General features: G+C 40.7%; 1 protein-coding gene across 2 annotated transcripts in view; it reads left to right on the forward strand.

Annotated features, from left to right (window-relative positions):
- Positions 1–23,680, forward strand: part of LOC140199151 (integrator complex subunit 6-like) — a 121,676-nt gene that overhangs the window by 58,210 nt on the left and 39,786 nt on the right. The window contains exons 6-10 of one of the 2 annotated variants that reach the window (XR_011886356.1): positions 4,558–4,686; positions 9,231–9,394; positions 13,398–13,550; positions 18,949–19,081; positions 20,975–21,099. Coding sequence is in view for 1 of the 2 variants with exons in the window: in XM_072260756.1 (XP_072116857.1) it covers positions 4,558–4,686; positions 9,231–9,394; positions 13,398–13,550; positions 18,949–19,081 (579 nt within the window). In the remaining variant the exon portion in view is untranslated. The remainder of the gene's footprint in view (positions 1–4,557; positions 4,687–9,230; positions 9,395–13,397; positions 13,551–18,948; positions 19,082–20,974; positions 21,100–23,680) is intronic. The other variant, XM_072260756.1, reaches the window with a different exon arrangement.

The following is a 23,680-nucleotide window of genomic DNA, read 5'->3' on the forward strand; positions in this document are numbered from 1 at the left end:
GATCAAATCAAGCATTCTAACTGAAGCTCCACATGACCAGATGAGGATAAGTCTGTTGTTGTTTTGACGCACTTTAAATTTCCGGTCGGTATGACAGAATGCTCATGGATAACACACATGATAACACACGTTGCTGGTGAACGCAGCAGGCCAGGCAGCAGAAGAGGTGCAGTCGACATTTCAGGCCGAGATCCTTCGTCAGGACTAACTGAAGGAAGAGTGAGTAAGGGATTTGAGAGGGGGAGGGGGAGATCCAAAATGATAGGAGAAGACAGGAGGGGGAGGGATGGAGCCAAGAGCTGGACAGGTGATTGGCAAAAGGGGATACGAGAGGATCATGGGACAGGAGGTCCGGGAAGAAAGACGGGGGGTGGGGGGGACCCAGAGGATGGGCAAGAGGTATATTCAGAGGGAGAAAAAGGAGAGTGAGAGAAAGAATGTGTGTATAAAAATAAGTAGCAGATGGGGTACGAGGGGGAGGGGGGGGCCTTAGCGGAAGTTAGAGAAGTCGATGTTCATGCCATCAGGTTGGAGGCTACCCAGACGGAATATAAGGTGTTGTTTCTCCAACCTGAGTGTGGCTTCATCTTTACAGTAGAGGAGGCCGTGGATAGACATGTCAGAATGGGAATGGGATGTGGAATTAAAATGTGTGGCCACTGGGAGATCCTGCTTTCTCTGGCGGACAGAGCGTAGATGTTCAGCAAAGCGGTCTCCCAGTCTGCGTCGGGTCTCGCCAATATATAAAAGGCCACATCGGGAGCACCGGACGCAGTATATCACCCCAGTCGACTCACAGGTGAAGTGTTGCCTCACCTGGAAGGACTGTTTGGGGCCCTGAATGGTGGTAAGGGAGGAAGTGTAAGGGCATGTGTAGCACTTGTTCCGCTTACACGGATAAGTGCCAGGAGGGAGATCAGTTGGGAGGGATGGGGGGGACGAATGGACAAGGGAGTTGCGTAGGGAGCGATCCCTGCGGAATGCGGGGGGGGGGGGGAGGAGGGAAAGATGTGCTTAGTGGTGGGATCCCGTTGGAGGTGGCAGAAGTTACGGAGAATAATATGTTGGACCCGGAGGCTGGTGGGGTGGTAGGTGAGGACCAGGGGAACCCTATTCCTAGTGGGGTGGCGGGAGGATGGAGTGAGAGCAGATGTACGTGAAATGGGGGAGATGCGTTTAAGAGCAGAGTTGATAGTGGAGGAAGGGAAGCCCCTTTCTTTAAAAAAGGAAGACATCTCCCTCGTCCTAGAATGAAAAGCCTCATCCAGAGAGCAGATGCGGCGGAGACGGAGGAATTGCGAGAAGGGGATGGCGTTTTTGCAAGAGACAGGGTGAGAAGAGGAATAGTCCAAATAGCTGTGAGAGTCAGTCGGCTTACAGTACACATCAGTGGATAAGCTGTCTCCAGAGACAGAAGCCCTGCTTCCTGCACGCGTGCAGAACTCGTTGACTTTATTAACTTTGCCTCCAACTTTCACCCTGCCCTCAAGTTTACCTGGTCCATTTCTGACACCTCCCTCCCCTTTCTAGATCTTTCTGTCTCTGGAGACAGCTTATCCACTGATGTCTACTATAAGCCTACTGACTCTCACAGCTATCTGGACTATTCCTCTTCTCACCCTGTCTCTTGCAAAAACGCCATCCCCTTCTTGCAATTCCTCCGTCTCCGCCGCATCTGCTCTCAGGATGAGGCTTTTCATTCTAGGACGAGGGAGATGTCTTCGTTTTTTAAAGAAAGGGGCTTCCCTTCCTCCACTATCAACTCTGCTCTTAAACGCATCTCCCCCGTTTCACGTACATCTGCTCTCACTCCATCCTCCCGCCACCCCACTAGGAATAGGGTTCCCCTGGTCCTCGCCTACCACCCCACCAGCCTCCGGGTCCAACATATTATTCTCCGTAACTTCTGCCACCTCCAACGGGATCCCACCACTACGCACATCTTTCCCTCCCCCCCCCCCCCCCCCCGCATTCCGCAGGGATCGCTCCCTACGCAACTCCCTTGTCCATTCGTCCCCCCCATCCCTCCCAACTGATCTCCCTCCTGGCACTTAACGTGTAAGTGGAACAAGTGCTACACATGCCCTTACACTTCCTCCCTTACCACCATTCAGGGCCCCAAACAGTCCTTCCAGGTGAGGCAACACTTCACCTGTGAGTCGACTGGGGTGATATACTGCGTCCAGTGCTCCCGATGTGGCCTTTTATATATTGGCGAGACCCGACACAGACTGGGAGACCGCTTTGCTGAACATCTACGCTCTGTCCGCCAGAGAAAGCAGGATCTCCCAGTGGCCACACATTTTAATTCCACATCCCATTCCCATTCTGATTTGTCTATCCATGGCCTCCTCTACTGTAAAGATGAAGCCACACTCAGGTTGGAGGAACAACACCTTATATTCCGTCTGGGTAGCCTCCAACCTGATGGCATGAACATCGACTTCTCTAACTTCCGCTAAGGCCCCCCCTCCCCCTCGTACCCCATCTGTTACTTATTTTTATGCACACATTCTTTCTCTTGCTCTCCTTTTTCTCTCTCTGTCCCTCTGAATATACCTCTTGCCCATCCTCTGGGTCCCCCCCCCCCCCCCCCCCCGTCTTTCCTCCCGGACCTCCTGTCCCATGATCCTCTCGTATCCCCTTTTGCCAATCACCTGTCCAGCTCTTGGCGCCATCCCTCCCCCTCCTGTCTTCTCCTATCATTTTGGATCTCCATCTCCCCCTCCCCCTCCCCCTCCCCCTCCCCCTCCAACTGTCAAATCCCTTACTCACTCTTCCTTCAGTTAGTCCTGACGAAGGGTCTCGGCCTGAAACGTCAACTGCACCTCTTCCTAGAGATGCTGCCTGGCCTGCTGCGTTCACCAGCAACTTTGATGTGTGTTGCTTGAATTTCCAGCATCTGCAGAATTCCTGTTTGCTCGTGGATAAGTTTAATTGATACATGTGGTGTTCATGTTGTTGGCAGAGCCAGCACATTGACCATCCTTAAATGAGAAAACACGCTGGTCTTTCTAAACACTGAAATCTGTGAAAATTTTGCCCCAAAGAAAGGCAGCTTGTTGGTGAATTTGAGAAACTTGACCCAAGCCAATTCAGAAGTGTGAGCTGTGTTTCTGTCGATACAGTGCCAGATCTCTTTACCAAAAGGATAGTCATGAAATTGATGCTTTTTTTCAACAATGATCTGAGTTTTGTTGTCACTTATTCCAGAGAGATTTAATTGAATTTAAATCCCCCTATGTGGTACCAGATTCAATCTGTATTTCAATATTGGCAAACCTATTTACCCTCAATGAGCTGGCGAATGTATTACAAATGTATGTAATAGTTGATTGAACAGTTCTTATTAAAATTAAGACTCAGCTGATCTGTTTAGTTTGATTTTTGGCTTGAGGTTGTGTAGAATGTAACGTTGATTATCCTAGCGCACTGCGGTTATGTGCCTACTTCAAATTATACATGAGGTAGGCTTTTATTGAGAAAAATAGCATTTGGTCTATTGGCACCTGTATGATTGATCTAAAAATGCTTGTTCAAGCAGTGAATCTATCATGTGAAGCACACTGCAGGCCACTCCCCTGCCATTCCCCTTCCCCACACCTTGTGGTACAGGTGTTCAGGTTAAAGAAATTTGCCTGTAGTTGTCTGAGATACCATCTCTATCTTGCAGTCATTTAAGCTTACTCGGAACAAGGTATTCTCCTTGCTTGGCTGACCTATTAGACATATTAGGTCAGAGATAAACCACTGGAGGGACTCAGTGGATCAGGCGGAATCTGTAGAGGGAAATGAAGAGTTGATATTTTGGGTGGAGACACTTCATCTGGACTAGTTACTTTCTTGTTACACAAGTATCTTGTTGAGTTCCAAAAACCTGACTTGTATCATGGTCTAAAATTTGCAATATGCCACGCATAGGTGTTGATTTTCAGATTGATTGACCAACCAAAGTGAATATATTGGTTCTCAAGGTGTTAATTTTCAGGAGTTGTGAAGTGTAAATGAACTTCTGGACATGTTCAGCAGGTCAGCCAGCATGCATAGAGAGATGATTAACATTTCAGGCTGATGACTTTTGTTCAGAGCTTTGCTGTGAAGATGCATGAATACACTTGTCTGTGTGCATAACACAGGTAACTATCATTGTACAGCTGGTTGCACCAATGTTGGTGTTTTGTATTGCAATGTGGATGTGAACTGCACGTGTACAGTAGGCCATGTTGAGTAAAAGGCAGGAATTACACTGTTAATCTCTTGTGTCCCATTTACTACTTGTACACCAGTTACATACTCTGTTATCCCATGCAGTAACTTGTCAGAGAATTGATCCTTTATTCCACCTCACTCAGCTGAAAAAAGAAACTTGTAATGTTTGAGACAGGCATCTTAACTTTCAACTTTTTCTGGTGTTTTGATACATTGGATATTTTAGAATTTTATTTTGGCTAAATTTAATATGAACAATATTCTTGCAAAGATTTCTATACTATTTTTGTCCTATTAAAATGTTGCCAAATATAGCTAACATTGCACTTCTTTTTGTGAATGTTCTAGGTCGTTCATACTGTGTGTGCACACAGCGAATGCTGCTTCAGTGTCTGGAGTCACTTGTGCAAAAAGTACAAAGTGGAGTGGTGCTGCACTTTGAAAAAACTGGTCCAGATCCACCACCTATTGGCGAAGGTCAGTTGGGATTTTGCAAGCACTGATGACCGAAACTAAATTACCTAATTCCCATGAATTGTACATTAGAGTTTGATGAATGATGTGTGATTAGTGATTTTTTTTTGTGGTGAGAGTGCCAATCAAAGAGGAGTGGTTATAATGAAACAAAGAAAGAAGAAATGGCCAGTCAGGTTGTGCATCTTTTTTTTTCACTTTATCATGTCTGATTCGTATATGGAAACCCTATTTTCTTGCTTTGATACTACAATCCTTGAAATGCTTCTCAAAGAATCTGTTCTTTTTGATTCTGAAATCATAACCTTGGTGGAAGGAAGTTTGGTAATAGTGTTCCAGATTTCAATGATCACAGGTGTTAAGAATCTTCTTTTATCTTGTTCTAATTTTGTTTATGTCATTGTTATGTACTTGCAGGAATAAGTTCTATTTATCTATCCTATTAAATTTTATGCCAATAAAAAGAATAAGCCATGGCAGTGCACAGTAAATTTTGAAGTTTGACTAGGTTCTGACTGTTTGGCCAGTGGTATAGTGTGCAGGTGACCCTTACATTGCAGAAGAGTTGCATTTCTGGAGGACAATCTGTATTTGAATTTCCAAAGGTGCAAGTCCTCTTTTCCCATTGAATACAGTTTTACAAGCTGAAATGTTCTCCTGGGATGCTTTTCTCCCATATTAAAATACTTCATCATGGATGACAAGTGTTAAGTAGTTGCACTTGGTTATTTAACAGCTGAGGCCAACATTAGACTCAGGAGAGGCTGTTTGGGAGATGGGCCAGGCATGTAGATTAGAGTTATGGACCACTAAAGCACAGAAACAGGCCCTTTGGCCTTTCTAGTCTTTGCTGAACTGTTATTCTGCCCAGTCCAATTGCCCTGCATGTGGACCATAGCCCTCCATACCCTTCCCATCTATATACTTAACCAAACTTTTTGTAACTGTTGCTATCGAACCCACATTCACCACTTCCATTGGTAGCTCAGTCCACATTTGCACCACCCTCTGAATGAAGAAGTTTCCTCTGAGGTTCCAGTTTCAATATTTCATCTTTCACCTTTAGCCTATGACCTCTACTTCTTGTCTCACTCAACTTCAATGGAAAAAGCCTGCTTGCATTTAGCCTGTCTATGCCCCTCGTAATTTTGTACACCTCTGTTTAAAAATCTCCTCATTTTCATATGCTCCAGAGAATAAAGCCCTAACTTATTCAACCTCCTCCTGTAGATCAGATCCTCAAGTTTCAGCAACATCTTTGTAAATCTTCTGTGTACTCTTTCGATCTTATTGATATCTTCCATGTAGGTAGTTAACCAGAACTCCAAATTAGGCCTCACCACCATCTTGTATAACTTCAAAAAAGCATTCCAACACCTCTACATAAAATGTTGATTTATGGAGGCCAATGTGTCAAAAACTCTCTATACAACCCTATCTACCTAGACTCTATCAAGGAATTGTATATCTGTATTCCCAGATCCCTTTGTTCTACCACCTTCCTGAGTGCTTTACCATTCACTTTTAAAGTACTACTCTGGTTTATTCTCCCAAAGTGCAACACCCCACACTTGTCTGCATTAAAAACCACGTGCCATTTTTCCAACTGGTTCAGATCCCACTGCAAGCTTTGATAGCCTTCCTCTCTGTCCACAGCGCCTCCAGTCTTGGTGTCATCCTCAATTTTGATGATCCAGATGGGCACATTATCATTCAGATCATTAATATAGATAACAAACAACACATACTCCGCATTGATCCTTGCAGCACACCACTAGTCACAGGCCTCCAGTCCAATACAGGACTTGGTCAAATACCTTGCTAAAGTTCATGTAGACAAAGCCCACTGCCTTCCCTTCATCAACTTTCCTGGTAACTTCCTTAGAAAAAAGATTGGATAGACATGACTTACCACCCAAAAAGATATGTTGACTATCCCTGATCATGCCTGTCTATCGAAATACTTGTATATCTTGTCCGTGGAACACCTTCCAACAATTTAACCACTACTTAAATCAGATTCATCTGCCTCTGTAATTTCCCAGTTTATTCTTGGAGCCTTTCTTGAACAGTGGAGCAACGTTAGCTGTCCTCCAATGCTTAAGCACCTCACCTGTGGCTAAGGACATTGTAAATATCTCTGCCAGGGCTCCTGCAATTTCTGCACTTACCTCCCACAAGGTGCGAGGTGACACCTTGTCAGGCTCTGGGGACTTAACCACCCTAATTTGCCTCAAGGCAGCAAACAGGTTTTGGGAACTGGGATATCAAGAAAAGGGATGGGGTTTGAGAATTAAGGTTCATGGGAGAAAGATGGTGTAGATGGAATTTGGGGTGTAAAGGGTGCACAATGACTTGGTGAAAGTGGGAGTAATTAGAAAATGCCAAGGGCTAGCTATGGCTACTGTAACTCCCCATAATGCAATGCATCAGAGAAAGTACCTTGTAGATGAAGAACATGGCAGCAGTGCACTCTTAGATATCTGTTCACATGTCCTCAGGCTGGAAAGAGCATGACCGAGGAGGAACTTTGCTGTGACTGCCAACTTAATTAAAGTAGTAACTTCATATCCAACCTTTATTACTCCATAGCATTGAGAGACTAAAAATAGATTGGAAAAAATGTCTTGCAGTTTGTTTCCCACATCAATTTCCTATCTCGTATTTGAGTAGTGATTTGTGAAGTTGAAATGTTTGTTACCTCAACAGTTGCAATATAGGAGTCAATTGTTTTCACACTGGTCTAGTGAATTTGTTGTTTATTGTGTGATATAATAAAGGCTTATTGCAGTATGACAACACCTCTCCCATCTCAGTTATAACATCTGAGGATACTAGTTTATCCAAAGCTTAAACAAGTTAGACTAATGAAGGCTACATTGGAAGAATATCAAGAGGATTCTTAAGTGACTAACCTTTTAGCAGAGCCAGAATGTGGAGTTGTAAACAACAAATGTGATTTGCTGTTTGGCTTTTGGGTTGAACATTTGTCCAATACTCATTGATATATAGAAACAAAAAGACTTGAAGGTCTTTGCCGATCTTGCACAAAAAAAGTGTGAGAAGGACGAGACATAGGAGGTAAGTGACATATTATGAAACATTCTAAATGTATCAGATATGTTCTAGTGAGCATGTTGAAACAGAATTGTTGAGAAAGAAATCTTGGATTTATTTCATATCTGGTTGCAACATCAGGGAATTGTGGCATGTTCATGGGGGCATTGAAGTGCAGTGAGATGAACATGACAATAAGTCAGGTTTATGTTTATTCACTACAAATTAACAGTGCTGTTTCATTTGACCATTTTCAGTCTGTTTTTCAAAAGTACAAGTGCGAGAAAGCAATGAAGTTCTAAACTGGATTCTAATCGCAGCTGTTTCACTTGATACTTGCTGAATGAAAGCTCTCTGCTTGGTCTGAGCATTTTGAATATTATTTCTGAAAGCCCAGAATAATCACATTAAACATTTGCAGTTATTAAAATCTTGCCATCTTTGACTCTATGCTCATGTGGTTTTGATTAATTACTACAAGATTTACTATGACCTGAAATCCAGACTATTTACGTGTATCATCAAAATATTGATCTGTGTAACCTCAATCCTGCTAACATTTGGGTGGGGAGGAGTAATTAAAAAAAAATGTTTTATTTGAACAGCCTTCAGCCAACATTCCAGTAAGGTGGATTTAAAAAATATTTTCATTCAGCCATCTTGCATACACTCTTGTCTTCGCTTACCATGTTTTAATTTCATTCTTTATCATTAGAAAGAATTATTTTAATCATGAAGAATGATGAAAATATTTTAGGCTGTAAGCTAGTTTTGCTTTGTGGAGTTGCTTGTTTCAAATTTAATGATTAGAATCCTGTCAAATATTTTTGAAAAAAGACATTTTTGGAAAGGTCTATGAGTAGAAAAGTTGTTCAGTGTTAGTCTTCATTTAACCAGGAATAGTTAATATTCTCTGAATGTTAATCTTTGCTGTTTTGAATCTTTTTGTTAATGCACAAAAGGTAACAGCCAACCAAAGACTCCCAAGGTGCCTTCATTTTGGTTGTTCTTTGGTTGAGTGTGGGTGGATAAATGTGAATTTATCATTAAGGATGTGCCCAGTACTGTCGCTACAACTTGTAATAATTTTATGCTCATTTAGCCTATTGTTATGGATAATAGGTCCTTGCATTTTAAAGCACATTTTATCCATTTCAGACATCCTTGGGACTAGGATGTGAAAACGTAGCTATTTCTCACAACATCAAATTAAGACAGCTCTGTACTACAAGACCATGCCCATAAATTCAAATAACCAGTGGGAAACTTTGTTCCACTAAGTCCAGAGTAATATTTGAAATGAAGGTCCTACAATTGAAAGGCCACCCAAGAATCTGAGCCCCTCGTTTGCCTGACCTCCTTTGTAATTGCAATCGTTACATACAGTGGATGGAAGATGTGAAGTTCTTTGTGCAAGGTATTGTAGTATTTTGAAACAACTAATGGTAAATATGGTGGTTCATCACATGAATGCTGTTTATCTGTTCTAGATGGTGCTCCTGATGCCCTTAAATCTACCCCTCTGCTTGGACCACAACTCTGGCACAGTTGTCACAAACTCATTTATGTGCGTCCCAACCACAAAACTGGTGTTCCAGTTGGACATTGGCCCATCCCTGAATCCTTTTGGCCAGACCAAAACTCTCCAACCCTAGTAAGTTGTGGTTGTGTGCATTTAATACATTTCGTTTCTCTTGAGGCATATGGTATAGCAAAAATGGTGGGAAGGTGGAGGATTGGAAAGATTTTAAAAACCAATAGAAGATAAGCTAGCCAATAATATAAACGAGCACACCAGAAGATTTTTTCTTGGGTATAAAGAGGAAAGAGTGGACATTGGACTGTAGGGAAGTGACGTTGGAGAGGTAGTAATGGGGGACAAAGAAATGGCAGACGAACTGTTATGTATTTTGCATTAGTCTTCACTGTCAAAGACATTAGCAGCATGCCAGATGATTGAGTTCAACTGAAAATTTGATAAGGAGAAAGTAAAGTTTGACATAGCAGTATTTCAGTGGAGTAAAGGAAATTACAGTGGTATGAGAGGGGAGTTGGCCAAAGTGGAAGGAGATGCTGGCAGTGATGACAGCAGAACAGCAATGGCTTGAATTTCTGTGGAAAAAATGAGGAAGGTGCAGGATAGATGTATTCCAAAAACTAAGAAATAATAGTACAACTGTGGCTGACAAGGGATGTCACAGCTAATGTAAAAGCAAACGAGGGCACACAACAAAGTAGAAATTAGGGGGAAGATAGAGGATTGGGAAGCTTTTGAAAACTTACACAGAGCAGCTAAAAGAATAATTAGGAGGGAAAAGATGAAATATGAAAGCTAGCTAGTAAACAATATCAAGGTGGATAGAAAAAGCTTTTTCAAGTATATGGAAAATCAAAGATAGATGAGAGCAGATATAGGACTGCTAGAAAATAAGACCGAAGAAATAATATCAGGGGACAAGGAGAGGGCAGATTAACTTAAATGAGTATTGTGCATCAGTCTTCACTGTGGAAGACACTAGTAGTGTGCCAGGTGTTGAAAGGTGTGAGGGAGGAGAAATGTGTGCTGAAAGATCTGAAGGTTCATAAGTTACCTGGACCAGATGAACTACACCTAGGGTTCTGAAAAAGGTAGTGGTAGAGATTGTGGAGGCATTACTAATGATCTTTCAAGAATCATTGGACTCTGGTTATGGTTCTGGAGGCCTGGAATATTGCAAATGTCACTCTACTCTTTAAGAAAGGAGGAAGGCAGCAAAAGGGAAATTATAGGCCAATTAGTCTGGCCTCAGTGTTTGGGAAGATGTTGGAGTCAGTTGTTAAGTACGAGGTTATGGCATACTTGGTGACACAGAACAGCGTAGGACAAAGTCAGTGTGGTTTCCTAAAGGGAAAATCTCACTGACAAACTGTTGGAATTCTTTGAGGAGACTACAAGTACAATAGATAAAGAGGATGCAGTGGATGAAGCTTTTCAGTAGCCTTTTGATAAAGTGCTACACATGAGGCTGCTTACCAAGGTAAGAGCTCATGGTATTACAGGAAAGTTACTTGCATGGTTTGAGCATTGGCTGATCAGTAGGAGGCAGCGACTGGAAATGTAAGAATCCTTTTCTGGTCGGCTGACTAGTGGTGTTCCGCAGGGATCAGCGTTGGGACTGCTTTTTATGCTGTATATCAGTGATTTAGATGATGGAATAGATGGCTTTGTTGCCAAGTTTGCAGATGATATGGAGATTGGTGGAGGGGCAGGTAGTGTTGAGGAAACAGGTAGGATGCAGAAGGACTTAGCCAGATTAGGAGAAGGGGCAAGAAAGTGGCAAATGAAATACGATGTTGAAAAATGCACAGTCATGCACTTTAGTCGAAGAAATAAATGTGCAGACTATTTTCTCAATAGGGAGAAAATCCAAAAATCTGTGATGGAAAGGGACCAGGGAGTCCTCGTGCAGAACACGCAAAAGGTTAACTTGCAAGTTGAGTCGGTGGTGAGGAAGGCAAATGCAATGTTAGCATTCATTTCAAGAAGTTTAGAATACAGGAGCAAGGATGTGAAGCTGAGGCTTAAAAGGCACTGGTAAGGCCACGCCTTGAATACTGTGACCAGTTTTGGGCTCCTTCTCCAAGAAAAGATGTGTTGGCATTGGAGAGGGTTTAGAGGAGGTTCACAAGGATGATTCTGGGAACGTTTATTGGTTCTGGGCGTGTACTAATTTGTGGAATTTGTTTCCACAGGCAGTTGTGGATGCCAGGTCGTTGGGTGTATTTAAGGTGGAAATTGAAAGGTTCTTGATTGGCCACAGAATTGAAGGTTATGGGGAGAAGGCCAGGGAGTGGGGCTGAGGAGGGGAAAAAGGATCAGCCATGATTGATTGGCGAGCAGACCCGATGGGCCAAATGGCCCAATTCTGCTCATATGTCTTATGGTCTTATGCCAGAAATTCAAGAGTGTCAGGGGGCAAAAGTAATTGTAATTGCTATGACTAAGGAGAAGATGCTTGGAAAGCTGAAAGGTCTAAAGGTAGATAGGTCACCTGGACCGGATGGACTACAATCAGTGTTCTGAAACAGGGAGCTGATGAGAATATGGAGGCTTTTTTTTTTTTTTTTCCAGAGATTTTTCAAGAGTCACTGGATTCTGAAATGGTTTTGGAGGACTGGAAGATTGGAAATATCACTCTACTCTCAGGAGGGAGGGAGGCAAAATAACAGGAAATTATAGACCAGTTAGCCTGACTTCAGAGTTGGGAAGATGTTGGAGTTGTTTATTAAGGAAAAGGTTTCAGGATATTTGGAGGCATATGATATAATAGGTGGTTTTCTTCAGGAGAAATCACGCTTGACTTAAAAAATGGAATTCATTGAAGAGTTGACAGGCAGCACAGACAAAAGGTCAGTAGTTGCCGTTTACTTGGATTTTCAGAAGACCTTTGACAATTTGCCACATATGAGGCTGTTAAACAAGATGAGAGCCCATAGTATAGGGAAGGTGTTAGCTTGGATAGGAACTTGGTTGAGTGGCAGAAGGCAGAGTGGGAATAAAAGGGGCCTTTTCTGGTTGGCTGTCAGTGACTTGTGTTCTTCAGGGATCGGTGTTGCATCCACTACTTCTCGGTTTGTATGTTAATGATCTAAATGACAGAATTCATGGCCTTGTGGCCAAGTTTGTGGATGATACAAAGGTAGGTGGAGGGGCAGGGAGTCTGCAGAATGACTTGGATAGATTGGGAGAATGTGCAAAGAGGTAGCAATTGGAATGCAATGTCAGAAAGTGAACGGTCAGGTACTTTAGTAGAAAGAAAAAACACTGTTTTCTGAATGAGGAGCAAATTCAGAAATGAGGTACAAATGGACTTGTGAGTCCTCATGCAGGATTCCCTAAAGTTAACTTGCAGGCTGAGTCAGTAGTAAGGATGGTAGGTACAATTCTAGTGGTCATTTCGAGGGGACTAAAACCTAAGAGCAAGGATGTAATGCTGAGGCTTTATAAGGCATTGGTCAGACCACACTTGGAGTATTGTGAGCAGTTTTGGGCCTCTTATCTAAGAAAGGATATGCTGGCACTGCAGAGAAGGTTCATAAGAATGATCCCAGGAATGAAAATGTTAGCATGTGAGGAGTGTTTGATTGTTTTGGACATGTATCTGCTGGAGTTTTGAAGAATGTTGGGGGGCGGGGGGTGGAGAGAATTTCTGAAAGCTACCGAATATTGAAAGTGGATGTGGAGAGGATCATCCAAGAGTGGGTGACACAATATCAGAATAGAAGACCATCCTTTTGGAACAGAGATGAGGAGGAATTTCTTTTGGCAGAGGGTGGTGAAAGAGTGGATTGCTAACAAAATTGGGAATTACAGAAGAAACTTTGTCATATTGCTCCAGTACTTTAGCACAACATTTTCTTAATGCTTGATTACTTTCAGTTTTGGTTGTTCAAGTAAGGAACTCCTAAAATCATAAAGTTTTATATGTTAATATTGTAAATTTGAGTTGGTGTTCTCTTCACTCTGCCATTTATTACTTAAAAGGCATACTGTTGACACCCATACTCTTGACTTGGCTGGCTGGTGATTACAACTTGTGAGAACAAAGGAGAGAGAAATAAAATATTCATTACTGGTTACTCATAATTCATTCTTGATGTTTTATCGTTTAATCCAGCCACCTCGTAGTGCCCATCCAGTGGTGAAGTTCTCTTGTGTTGATTGTGACCCAATGGTTATTGATAAACTCCCTTTTGATAAATATGAACTGGAACCTTCACCTTTAACTCAGTATATTCTGGAACGCAAATCCCCTCACATCTGCTGGCAGGTAAGGTATCTGGTATGGTTCTGTCCTTCAATATATCTATCTTAAAATTAGTCTTCAGAGTCATTAATGTCTTAGATTAATGACTCTTATTTGTTAATGATTATTTAAACTTCTTGCTGTGATTTTCATCCAGAAACTTGCAATTAAAATAAAACTAAAGCATTTGCATAGTTCTGCAGGTATTGAGATGAAGTACATAATGATTTATGGATTTAGTTGGCAAGTACATTTGGTACATCAGAGTTAGAAGAATATAGAATGGCTCAAACAAAAAGCAATATAAATGTGAATAGTGAACTTTCAATGTAAGGAAATGGCAAAGTAAAATTTAACCCTTCTCATATTTAATTCAATGTTGTGCAAATGTACATGTTGACTTCACTAACCTGCAATGACACCAGTTTCTTGATTTCTGACTTGCACATAAACTAGGTGCCTATTTTAATGGACTAGATATTGGAATCTGCTAGGTATAATCAAGTTCTCGTATCTTCTCATCTGTTTTTTTTTATTACTTTTGTATAGCAAATGTAGGCCCTGAGTGACTTTTGGGTGTAAGATAAAAGATTTTGGCTAATTCTTTCATCTATTTATTTAAATCTTTAGTTGTTTCCCTGATTTAGGCTTCTCGTAGTTTTGTACACTTCAGTTTTCCCCTCATTATCCTTTTTTCCATTCAAAACAACTAGCCCAATCACACCCTACTCATAACTATAACATTCAACCTACTCGTCTTCTATATCTCCTCTGCATCTGGTCTTGTGCTATCCCATCCTTGTATTGTGGTAACCAAAACAATTCACTGTTCAAGCTGTCATCTGACATTGTACTCTTGCCTTTCTACTTGAGGAATAGAATACAAGTAATCCACATGCCTGTTTTACCTACCCAGCTTCCTTCTGGGATCTGTTACTCTACATTTGTATACACTTCCATTTATTATTAGCTTGCCCAGTCTCCCAAATAGAGTCATAATCATACTTTATTGATCCCGGGGGAAATTGGTTTTCATTACAGTTGCACCATAAGTAATTAAATAGTAATAAAACCATAAATAATTAAATAGTAATATGTAAATTATGCCAAGAAATAAGTCCCGGACCAGCCTATTGGCTCAGGGTGTCTGACCCTCCAAGGGAGGAGTTGTAAAGTTTGATGGCCACAGGCAGGAATGACTTCCTATGACGCTCTGTGTTGCATCTCGGTGGAATGAGTCTCTGGCTGAATGTACTCCTGTGCCCAACCAGTCCATTATGTAGTGGATGGGAGACATTGTCCAAGATGGCATGCAACTTGGACAGCATCCTCTCTTCAGACACCACCATCAGAGAGTCCAGTTCCATCCCCACAACATCACTGGCCTTACGAATGAGTTTGTTGATTCTGTTGGTGTCTGTTGCCCTCAGCCTGCTGCCCCAGCACACAACAGCAAACATGATAGCACTGGCCACCACAAACTCGTAGAACATCCTCACATCGTCCAACAGATGTTAAAGGACCTCAGTCTCCTCAGGAAATAGAAACGGCTCTGACCCTTCTTGTAGACCAGCCTCAGTGTTCTTTGACCAATCCAGTTTATTGTCAATTTGTATCCCCAGGTATTTGTAATCCTCCATGTCCACACTGACCCCCTGGATGGAAACAGGGGTCACCGGTACCTTAGCTCTCCTCAGGTCTACCACCAGCTCCTTAGTCTTTTTCACGTTAAACTGCAGATAATTCTGCTCACACCACGTGACAAAGTTTCCTACCGTAGCGCTGTACTCAGCCTCATCTCCCCTGCTGATGCATCCAACTATGGCAGAGTCATCAGAAAACTTCTGAAGATGACAAGACTCTGTGCAGTAGTTGAAGTCTGAGGTGTAAATGGTGAAGAGAAAGGGAGACAAGACAGTCCCCTGTGGAGCCCCAGTGCTGCTGATCACTCTGTCGGACACACAGTGTTGCAAGCACACGTACTGTGGTCTGCCATTCAGGTAATCAAGAATCCATGATACCAGGGAAGCATCCACCTGCATTGCTGTCAGCTCCTCCCCCAGCAGGGCAGGGCGGATGGTGTTGACCGCACTGGAGAAGTCAAAAAACATGACCCTCACAGTGCTCACTGGCTTGTCCAGGTGGGCGTAGACACGGTTCAGCAGGTAGACGATGGCATCCTCAACTCCTAGTCGGGGCTGGTAGGCAAACTGGAGGGGATCTAAGTGTGGCCTGACCATAGGCCAGAGCAGCTCCAGAACAAGTCTCTCCAGGGTCTTCATGATGTGCGAGGCCAATGCCACCGGTCTGTAGTCATTGAGGCTGCTGGGGCGCGGCGTCTTCGGCACAGGGACGAGGCAGGACGTCTTCCACAGTACAGGAACCCTCTGGCTTAGGTTGAAGACATGGCGAAGTACTCCACATAGCTGAAGGGCACAGGCTTTGAGCACCCTGGTACTGACACCATCTGGTCCTGCAGCCTTGCTTAGGTTGAGACGTTTCAGCTGTCTTCTCACCTGTTCAGCTGTGAAACCCACCCTGGTGGTTTCATGTGGGGAAGGGGTATAGTCATGGAGAGCAGGGTGGGGGGCTGTGAGGAGGGGTAGGAAGGGAGAGTGGAATATGTGTTGGTTGGGGGCCGACAACAGATGGCTCATGTGGGGGATCGGCAGGGGCCACAATGTCAAATCTGTTAAAGAGCAGGTTAAGTTCGTTGGCCCTGTCCGTACTGCCTTCAGCTCCTCTGTTGCTAATATAACTCTTCGCTGGCATAATGACACTTGTTTTAAATCATTTGTGAATTGTCTAGTTAGCCATTCTGATTTTATTTTTACCTCTTTGCTCAATTATTAACTAAATTGACACTTAATCATCTACCATATTGTTGCACCTCACTAAACTATTCATTTAGTAGGGGAAACTGGTAAAACTGTTGGACGTAAAACTACTGCAGAGTATGATTTTTTTTGTTCTTTGTGCATAATATGTTTTGAGCATAGGAACTGTCTGCATGTTCAGAGAAATTGTGCATTGAATGTATCAAGCATCATTTTCAGAGTCAGTTATTTTTGTACCTGGTCAATGTAATCTTGGTAATTTATCATTTGGTATATTCTGTTGTTCAGTGTTATTGTCTAGTGTGTGTGTGTGTGTTTGTTATTTTCTATTCTTATATGCAAAACTCCTATTAGTGCAACAACAACCTCTTATTAGATAAAATACGTAATCAAAATTGCTAAGTATGTTAATATTAAAATTTTGGTTGACCTTCATGATGTTGCTGTTTCATAATCCTTTTATACTAACATACCTTAATTTTTTTTTAAATTAATGTCAAATTATGTTCTATTACTTGTCCAAAGAATTTGCCATTTCTCTTGTATCCCAACATTAATATTCCACAAACTAAATGCCTTTGGTTTGCTTTCTTGTCAACAATTAATTTCAAATTTCAAAATGGTGTTTGTTTTAGAGACAGAGAATGTTAGAAGCTTCCAGCAGGTCAAGTAGCAACTGTGGAGAAAGGAACAGAATTAGTGCTTCAGGTTGAATGCCTTCATCAGGTATCTGATCTGATGAAGTTTTGACCTGAAATATCAATAATTAATAATATTTATTGAGCATTTTTCATATAAACAATGTAGTTTAAAGTGGCTGTAATGGGATGAAGTGCAAGCATGAAAATAAAAGACAAAAATATTAATTTGAAAGCAAGGATAAATAACTTGGTTTTGAGCTGGTGTTTAAAAATGTCAGCTGAGTGTGCATTCCTTATTGGGTTCCATAGTTTAGGAATGTAGTTTGAAAAAGCTGACCTGCCAATTATCTTTTGAGGGCGATTGTTTAAATTTAAGAGACCAGCAGAAGATCTGAGAGCTCGAGTAGAATTATAAAAAGAAAGCAATTATGTGATGTACTCTGGCCCAAGACCATTGAGAGCTTTAAAGGCAAATAAGAGAGCTTTAAAATCAATTCTAAAAGATCAGGAAGCTAATGAATAGTAGCTAGGATGAGAGTGATATGCTCACTCTTCATGGTTTTAGTTAAGAATCTGGCAGTGGTGTTCTGAAGTTTGTCAATAGATCACTTTAGAAGGCCAGTAAAAAGTGCATTGCAGTAAACTAGTCTATTCGATAGAAAGGCATGAATTAGTTTTTCAGCATCATTATGTGACAGAAGCAGACATATCCTTGCAATATTTCTTGAGTGTAGAAATGCTGCTCTGTTTACTTTCTTAATGTACGATTTTAAAATTCGAACCTCAATCAAGGATATTAACCAGGCTCGTTACCTCTGTTTTTACACTGGGGTTGCTTCTCTCTCCACAGTTGCTACTTCATCTACTGAGCATTTGTGGCAATTTTTATTTTAGATTTTTAGCATACACAGTTAAAACTGTTTTCAATTCTGACTCCTCTGAAAAGAAGTAGTACAGGGGAAAAGCTATGAATGCAACATGGGCTAAATGAAGTTGCATCACCTGTGTGATGCAGAAAATTGGAAAGTTGGTGTCTCATCTAACCACCTGTTTATCATTTTGTATTCATTGAGAATCTAATACTGGTAAAACTGGATAACAGAACATGAATCAAGTGGATTCCAATTGTTAATCTCAAATTATAATATATAGAAAAAGGTCAAAAGAAATTCAAGGTTAAAGTGATGGCAGAGATTGTATTGTTTTGTGCCCACCAAGTAGATTTGCATTCAAGGTCTGTTCTTAGCTGAATTTCATTCACCCTGATGCAGAATGCCATCTTGCTTGGCTAACCAATACTGAATTGAGCAAATTAACAGCAAGGAATCAACTAACATAATGGAGTGATAGAGGTGGTTGGAGAAGTCTGTCCATGAAACTCTTCCATAAACCTTTTGAAAGTTGCTGGTGATCTGCAGTTGTAACTGACAACTTCAGGATTCTGATTACTAGATAAGGTTATTATAGTAGCAGAAGATCTTCAGGAATATAGAACAACATTGGGCATATTGAGTTGTTAAATATCAGCTTTTGTCTAGTTGAATAAGGAATGTGCTGAGTGCTAGAATGGCCATTCCTTTCAAAGATCAGTTTTTTCACAATGTTTGGATGATCAGGTAGTTTCTTTCAAGCTTTAAATTTTGATTTTAGCACTTGGAAACCAGGATGGAATATTCACATGAACTTCATTATAAAATAATGGAGCAGTGAGTTAAAACATAATTGAAGGCTAGCTTGACTAGCTTGTATGAAACAATTCTACAAAAAAAAAACGTGTTTTCACATGCTTAGATTTTGTGTTCATTTCTTCAAACTTGATCTAAGCCATGCAGTTTACTATTGGACAAAATGGTGGACGAAATACACCATTTGTAGGCATGTAGAAATCAGATCTGATTTCACACTTCCATCTTAACATTCTAACCCATCAAATTGTCATTCCAGGTGTATGTGAACAACAGTGGAAAGTATAGTGACCTGGGTCATCCTTTTGGTTATCTGAAAGCTAGTACAGCTTTGAATTGTGTTAATCTCTTTGTGATGCCTTACAACTATCCTGTACTGCTTCCACTTTTGGGTAAGTATATTGTTTTGCAAGCATTCTAATGGAGGACCAAGTTTTGAAGTGAGCTATAGTGTTCATGTAACCTGATTTCTTTTTCATTCTTGTTAATTTACATTGATTGTGTTCATTGTCTATATATACTATGGGATGCAAATGCAGATGGGTTGGTAAGAAGTCATTTAAATTGAAATATCATGAATTATTGTTTGAATGAGAATCAATTGATTGCTTCTACTGGAAGTCACTTAATTTACCGATTGCAGATTGGAATCCTGCATAGAAACACTGAGTATCAATTGAGCTGTGGAAAAAAAATGCCAGCTCATAGCGAGTGTTCATTGCGATGCTTAAGACAAAAGATAAGGAGACATTTTGGGCAATTTGCCTTGTTCACCAGTTCTTGGCTGGGAAGTATTTTCATGCAGACAGGTTAACTTATTTGGAGTCATAATTGTGCATCTTCTAAGCATATTGTGGAGAATCAATCAGTAGTTCTCTTAATATATGCAACACTTTGCATTTGGCCTGTAGGAGAGAAAGTGCACATTTCAGTTTTACCACTTGGTTTTTAATATAATTTCCAGCTTCTTTCCATTGCCAGAAGTAAAAAATATATGTTTATGATACAGTAATATGTTACACCATTCCAATCATTGGATGGTTCATGTGCTATTCTTAGACGTGGTCTTAGAGGATAAATTTAATAGAGATGAAAAAAATAAGTGAGAAAAAATTGTAAAGTAAAAAAAAGTAATATTAAGTAAGAAAATAAGTAAGACGCAGCTGTTGTGCATTTAAAGTGCCCTGTCAGTGCTGTTTTATTGTTTACTTTAAGAAGTAGAGTAATAGACATCATTGAGAGAAGCCATGGGTGGTACTGGCAGGAGCTCACCTCATTAAAGGAGGTTGGAAATGCTGACAAGACAACAGCGGTGTTCTGCTCGTATGTAATTGCCACCCACCACCAATTTTGAAGGCCAGTTGTGAGATTTGTGACAGACAAATAAATTGCCAATTAATGATGTCTTGATTTTTCCGGAGAAAATGGATTGAGGCTGATTTCTTGTATTTGATGAAAGGGCTGATAAAGAAATTATACCTAGAGCCCATCTTGTCCATGCCAACCATGGAGTGTATCTATACTAATCCTATTTGTCTGCATTAGGCACATATCCTTTTGTCATTCCTGTCCAAACATGTTCTAAATGTTATGGTATCTGGCTGTACCATTTCATCTGGTAACTTGTTCAGCATTTTCTCTACCAGTGTGGGAATAACTCATCCTCCTGATCTCACTTTACCTTAAAGCTGTGTCCTCTAGTTCTTTAGCTCCTCTGTCCCAGGAAAATAGATTCTGAACTATCCTATCCATTCATTTATGAACCTCTGAAGTCACCCCTGGTCTTCCTACATTCCAATGAGAATAAACCCAACCTATCCTATATCACTTAACTGCAGCCTTCCAATGCAGGCAACATCCTGGTGAAATATTGTGGATGATGTGGAATTGAAATTGTAGACATATAAATTGATTATGATTAAATATTGTCTTGTTCTCCAAGCTCTTATGGCTCATTTTGTATTAATGGAAGGCAAGGTTGCAGTATAACCCATTTTCGTTGTGTAATAATTGTTGTCCCAGAGATTGATGTTTGAATTAAGCAAACAATGCTCATAAAAATGTTTTTTTAAATGTATGAGTTCTGTGTTTAACACCGAAATTGATCATTGACCTGTGTGTTTACAAAAATCCCTGCATTGTTTCAGGGTTCATTTTTTGAACAGATATAAACAAGATCTGCTTTTGCATCTCTTCTTCTGGGCCTTAGTATTGCTATATGTTACATTTATTTGTTGTTCATGAATCTAATGATGGTATATATGTGTGTGTCTTTACATGTCCAGAGAAATGCAATCAGCACCAACTGGGCCTGACCAATAAGCCTCTCTCTCGACTTCCTCTGACAGTCAGAAAACATGGTTCATTGGTCGACACCAAGGCCCGCGATTGCTGTTGCATTGTTTCATGGGTAGGTAACTTTTGCTGAACTCTGGTATTATATGACATTTTCTCATGCAATTGCTTCCTTCCAATTTATTTGGATTTCATGAGGTTATAATTTATTTGGTATGAATTGTTACTGGACAATAATGAATACTCAGCATTCTGTTAAAACTTTAATCAGATACCACCTTGACAAACTGACTGCACATTGTGATTTCTTAGTCCATGTTGATTTGGTGCAGTGTTATCAATAGGATCATATGAAATAATTAGAAGAACAAGGGCGACATTTAAAATTGTCTTCACTAATGATTCGCTCAATGGATTAATAATGAAAGTTATTAACAATCAATACTCTGTGCTTGTTAACATACATTGACTCCTGGTCTGGCAGTGCTTTGGTTTTTAAAAAAACAAATAAATAAATTCTCAGTCAGTTCAAATAGTTTCATTACCTTTCCCTTTCCCTTGGAGAACTCTGCATTCTTCCAATTCTATTTTTGTGCACTTAGATCTATTTTGGGTAGCAGGAATTACCTCTGTTTTAGTAGCCCTACTTTCTCTTTATGACCCATCTCTTTGCATCCTCTTCTAGTTCAAGGTAACATCTTTTTGTCTGAAGACATTCCTAGGGTATGCCTTGGAGCGGGTTACATTAATGTTGCTGACTAATAATGCGTATAAATATTATACCTTTTAACATGGCAAAATAACCCAAATTGCTCCAAAGATATTGATCACAATTTTAGATAAAGATTAGCTTTATTTGATGCTGTTGTAAGAGGTATCTTAACAGATGTTTAGGCTTGGTCAAAAAAGATGGGCTAGAGTCGAGAGGTCCACACCTCTCGTTAAAGGAGGGAATTCCAGACTACGTGGCCTTGGTAGCTGAACATGCAGCCACCAGTAAGTATGTTAGTTTATGAATCGTTATTGTTGGAGTAGTGCAGAGAGTTGAGTCTTAGAATTATTAGAGATGGGGAGTAGCTAGCTTATGGATGTATTGAAAGTAAAAAAAAAATGTGAACTGAAACTCTTGATGGGCTGGTAGCCATTCTTAGCCAATGAGCACAAGTCCACGTTTTCATCATTCTTGCATCTATTCTGCATCAGTTGGGAACTTTATACAGTGTACTTCCCTTCCTATTGCATGTTTCATCTTCCTTGCTAATTCCAAAATAGGACAAAACCACCATCACAGATCAGGAAGTATTAAACTCAAATGAAGTCATGCATTTTAATTTGCTGGGTTTTCTAATTAAATATTATAGATATAGAATTGACTTTAGCTAGATCTGTGTATATTAAGTGTTGGTTTTGTTACAGAAGGTTGTGCTGTCCTGAAGCTTGTTTTGGAGCAGACCATGTTATCTGTGACCACTATACAGTCTCATTTAAAAATGTTTACTTGATTTTCTTTTGGATTATTGGGGTTTTTCGTCACTGACACAAACTGGAATGAAACTGTTGCACACATGAAGTGACACAGAAAATTTTTTCAAATCACTTTATTTACCCCGCAACCTGCCTTAGTAATTCAGCCAGCTTTGCTGTGAACTTTCTATTTGTTATGCATGAGCATTTTCTCAGACTTGAGCACTCCACCAACCAAAACACAATGTTCAAAGTAAATGTATTATCGAAGTACATATGTCACCTGAGATTCATTTTCTCATGGGCAATGACAGTAGATACAAGAAACACGATAGAATCAATGAAAGACTACACCTAACAAGATGGACCACAACCAATGTGCAGAAAAAGGTAGTAATAATAATAAATGAGTATTAAATATTGAAAACATGAGATGAACAGTCCCCAAAGATGTCCATAGGTTGTGGGAACAGTTCAGTGATGAAGTTGAGTGAAGTTATCCCTTCTTATTCAAGAGCTTGATGGTTGAGTGGTAGTAACTGTTACCTGGCGGTGTGGGGCTTGAGGCTCCTGTACCACCTTCCTGATGGTAGTAGTGAGGAGAGAGCATGGCCTGGATGATGGGGGTCCTTGATGGATGCTACTTTCCTGCAACAGCGCTCTGTATAGATCCACTTAATGGTGGGTGGCGTGGCTTTACCCTTGATGGATTGGGTTGTATCTACTACTTATTCTTGGCTTTTCCATACAGGGGCATCAGTGTTTTCATACCAGGCCGTAATGCAACCAATCAGTACACTCTCCATTGCCTATCTATGGAAGTTGACTTGCTGAATCTTCGCAAACTTTTAAGAGAGTTAAGATGCTGCCGTGCTTTCTATGTAATGGCCAAAATTTGAGGTTTGGCTTCAAAAAGACAAATTGAGAGAGTTTTCCATCTCTACTTTCTTTTTGCTCGTAAAGAGCATGGTTTAATGGATAAATTGACAGATAATGAACTCCTGTATTGCTTTCAGGAGTAATGGAATTAAATTTTTACGGATGTTGTAAGCTGAATTGTCATTTTGCTTAAATTTGATACACTGGCACTCTGCAGAGCATTTACTTGTTACAGTACTCACTCCAAACCTTGAGGCACATTCCTAAGTATTTGGGAAAAATGTATTCATTTGAGTTGTGTATTGCTGTCCTTGAAGGTCAGGGTAGATCCCTGCCTCTGACAGCATCTATGG

Source organism: Mobula birostris, chromosome 6 (genome assembly GCF_030028105.1).
Source record: "Mobula birostris isolate sMobBir1 chromosome 6, sMobBir1.hap1, whole genome shotgun sequence".
NCBI classification, from domain to species: domain Eukaryota; kingdom Metazoa; phylum Chordata; class Chondrichthyes; order Myliobatiformes; family Myliobatidae; genus Mobula; species Mobula birostris.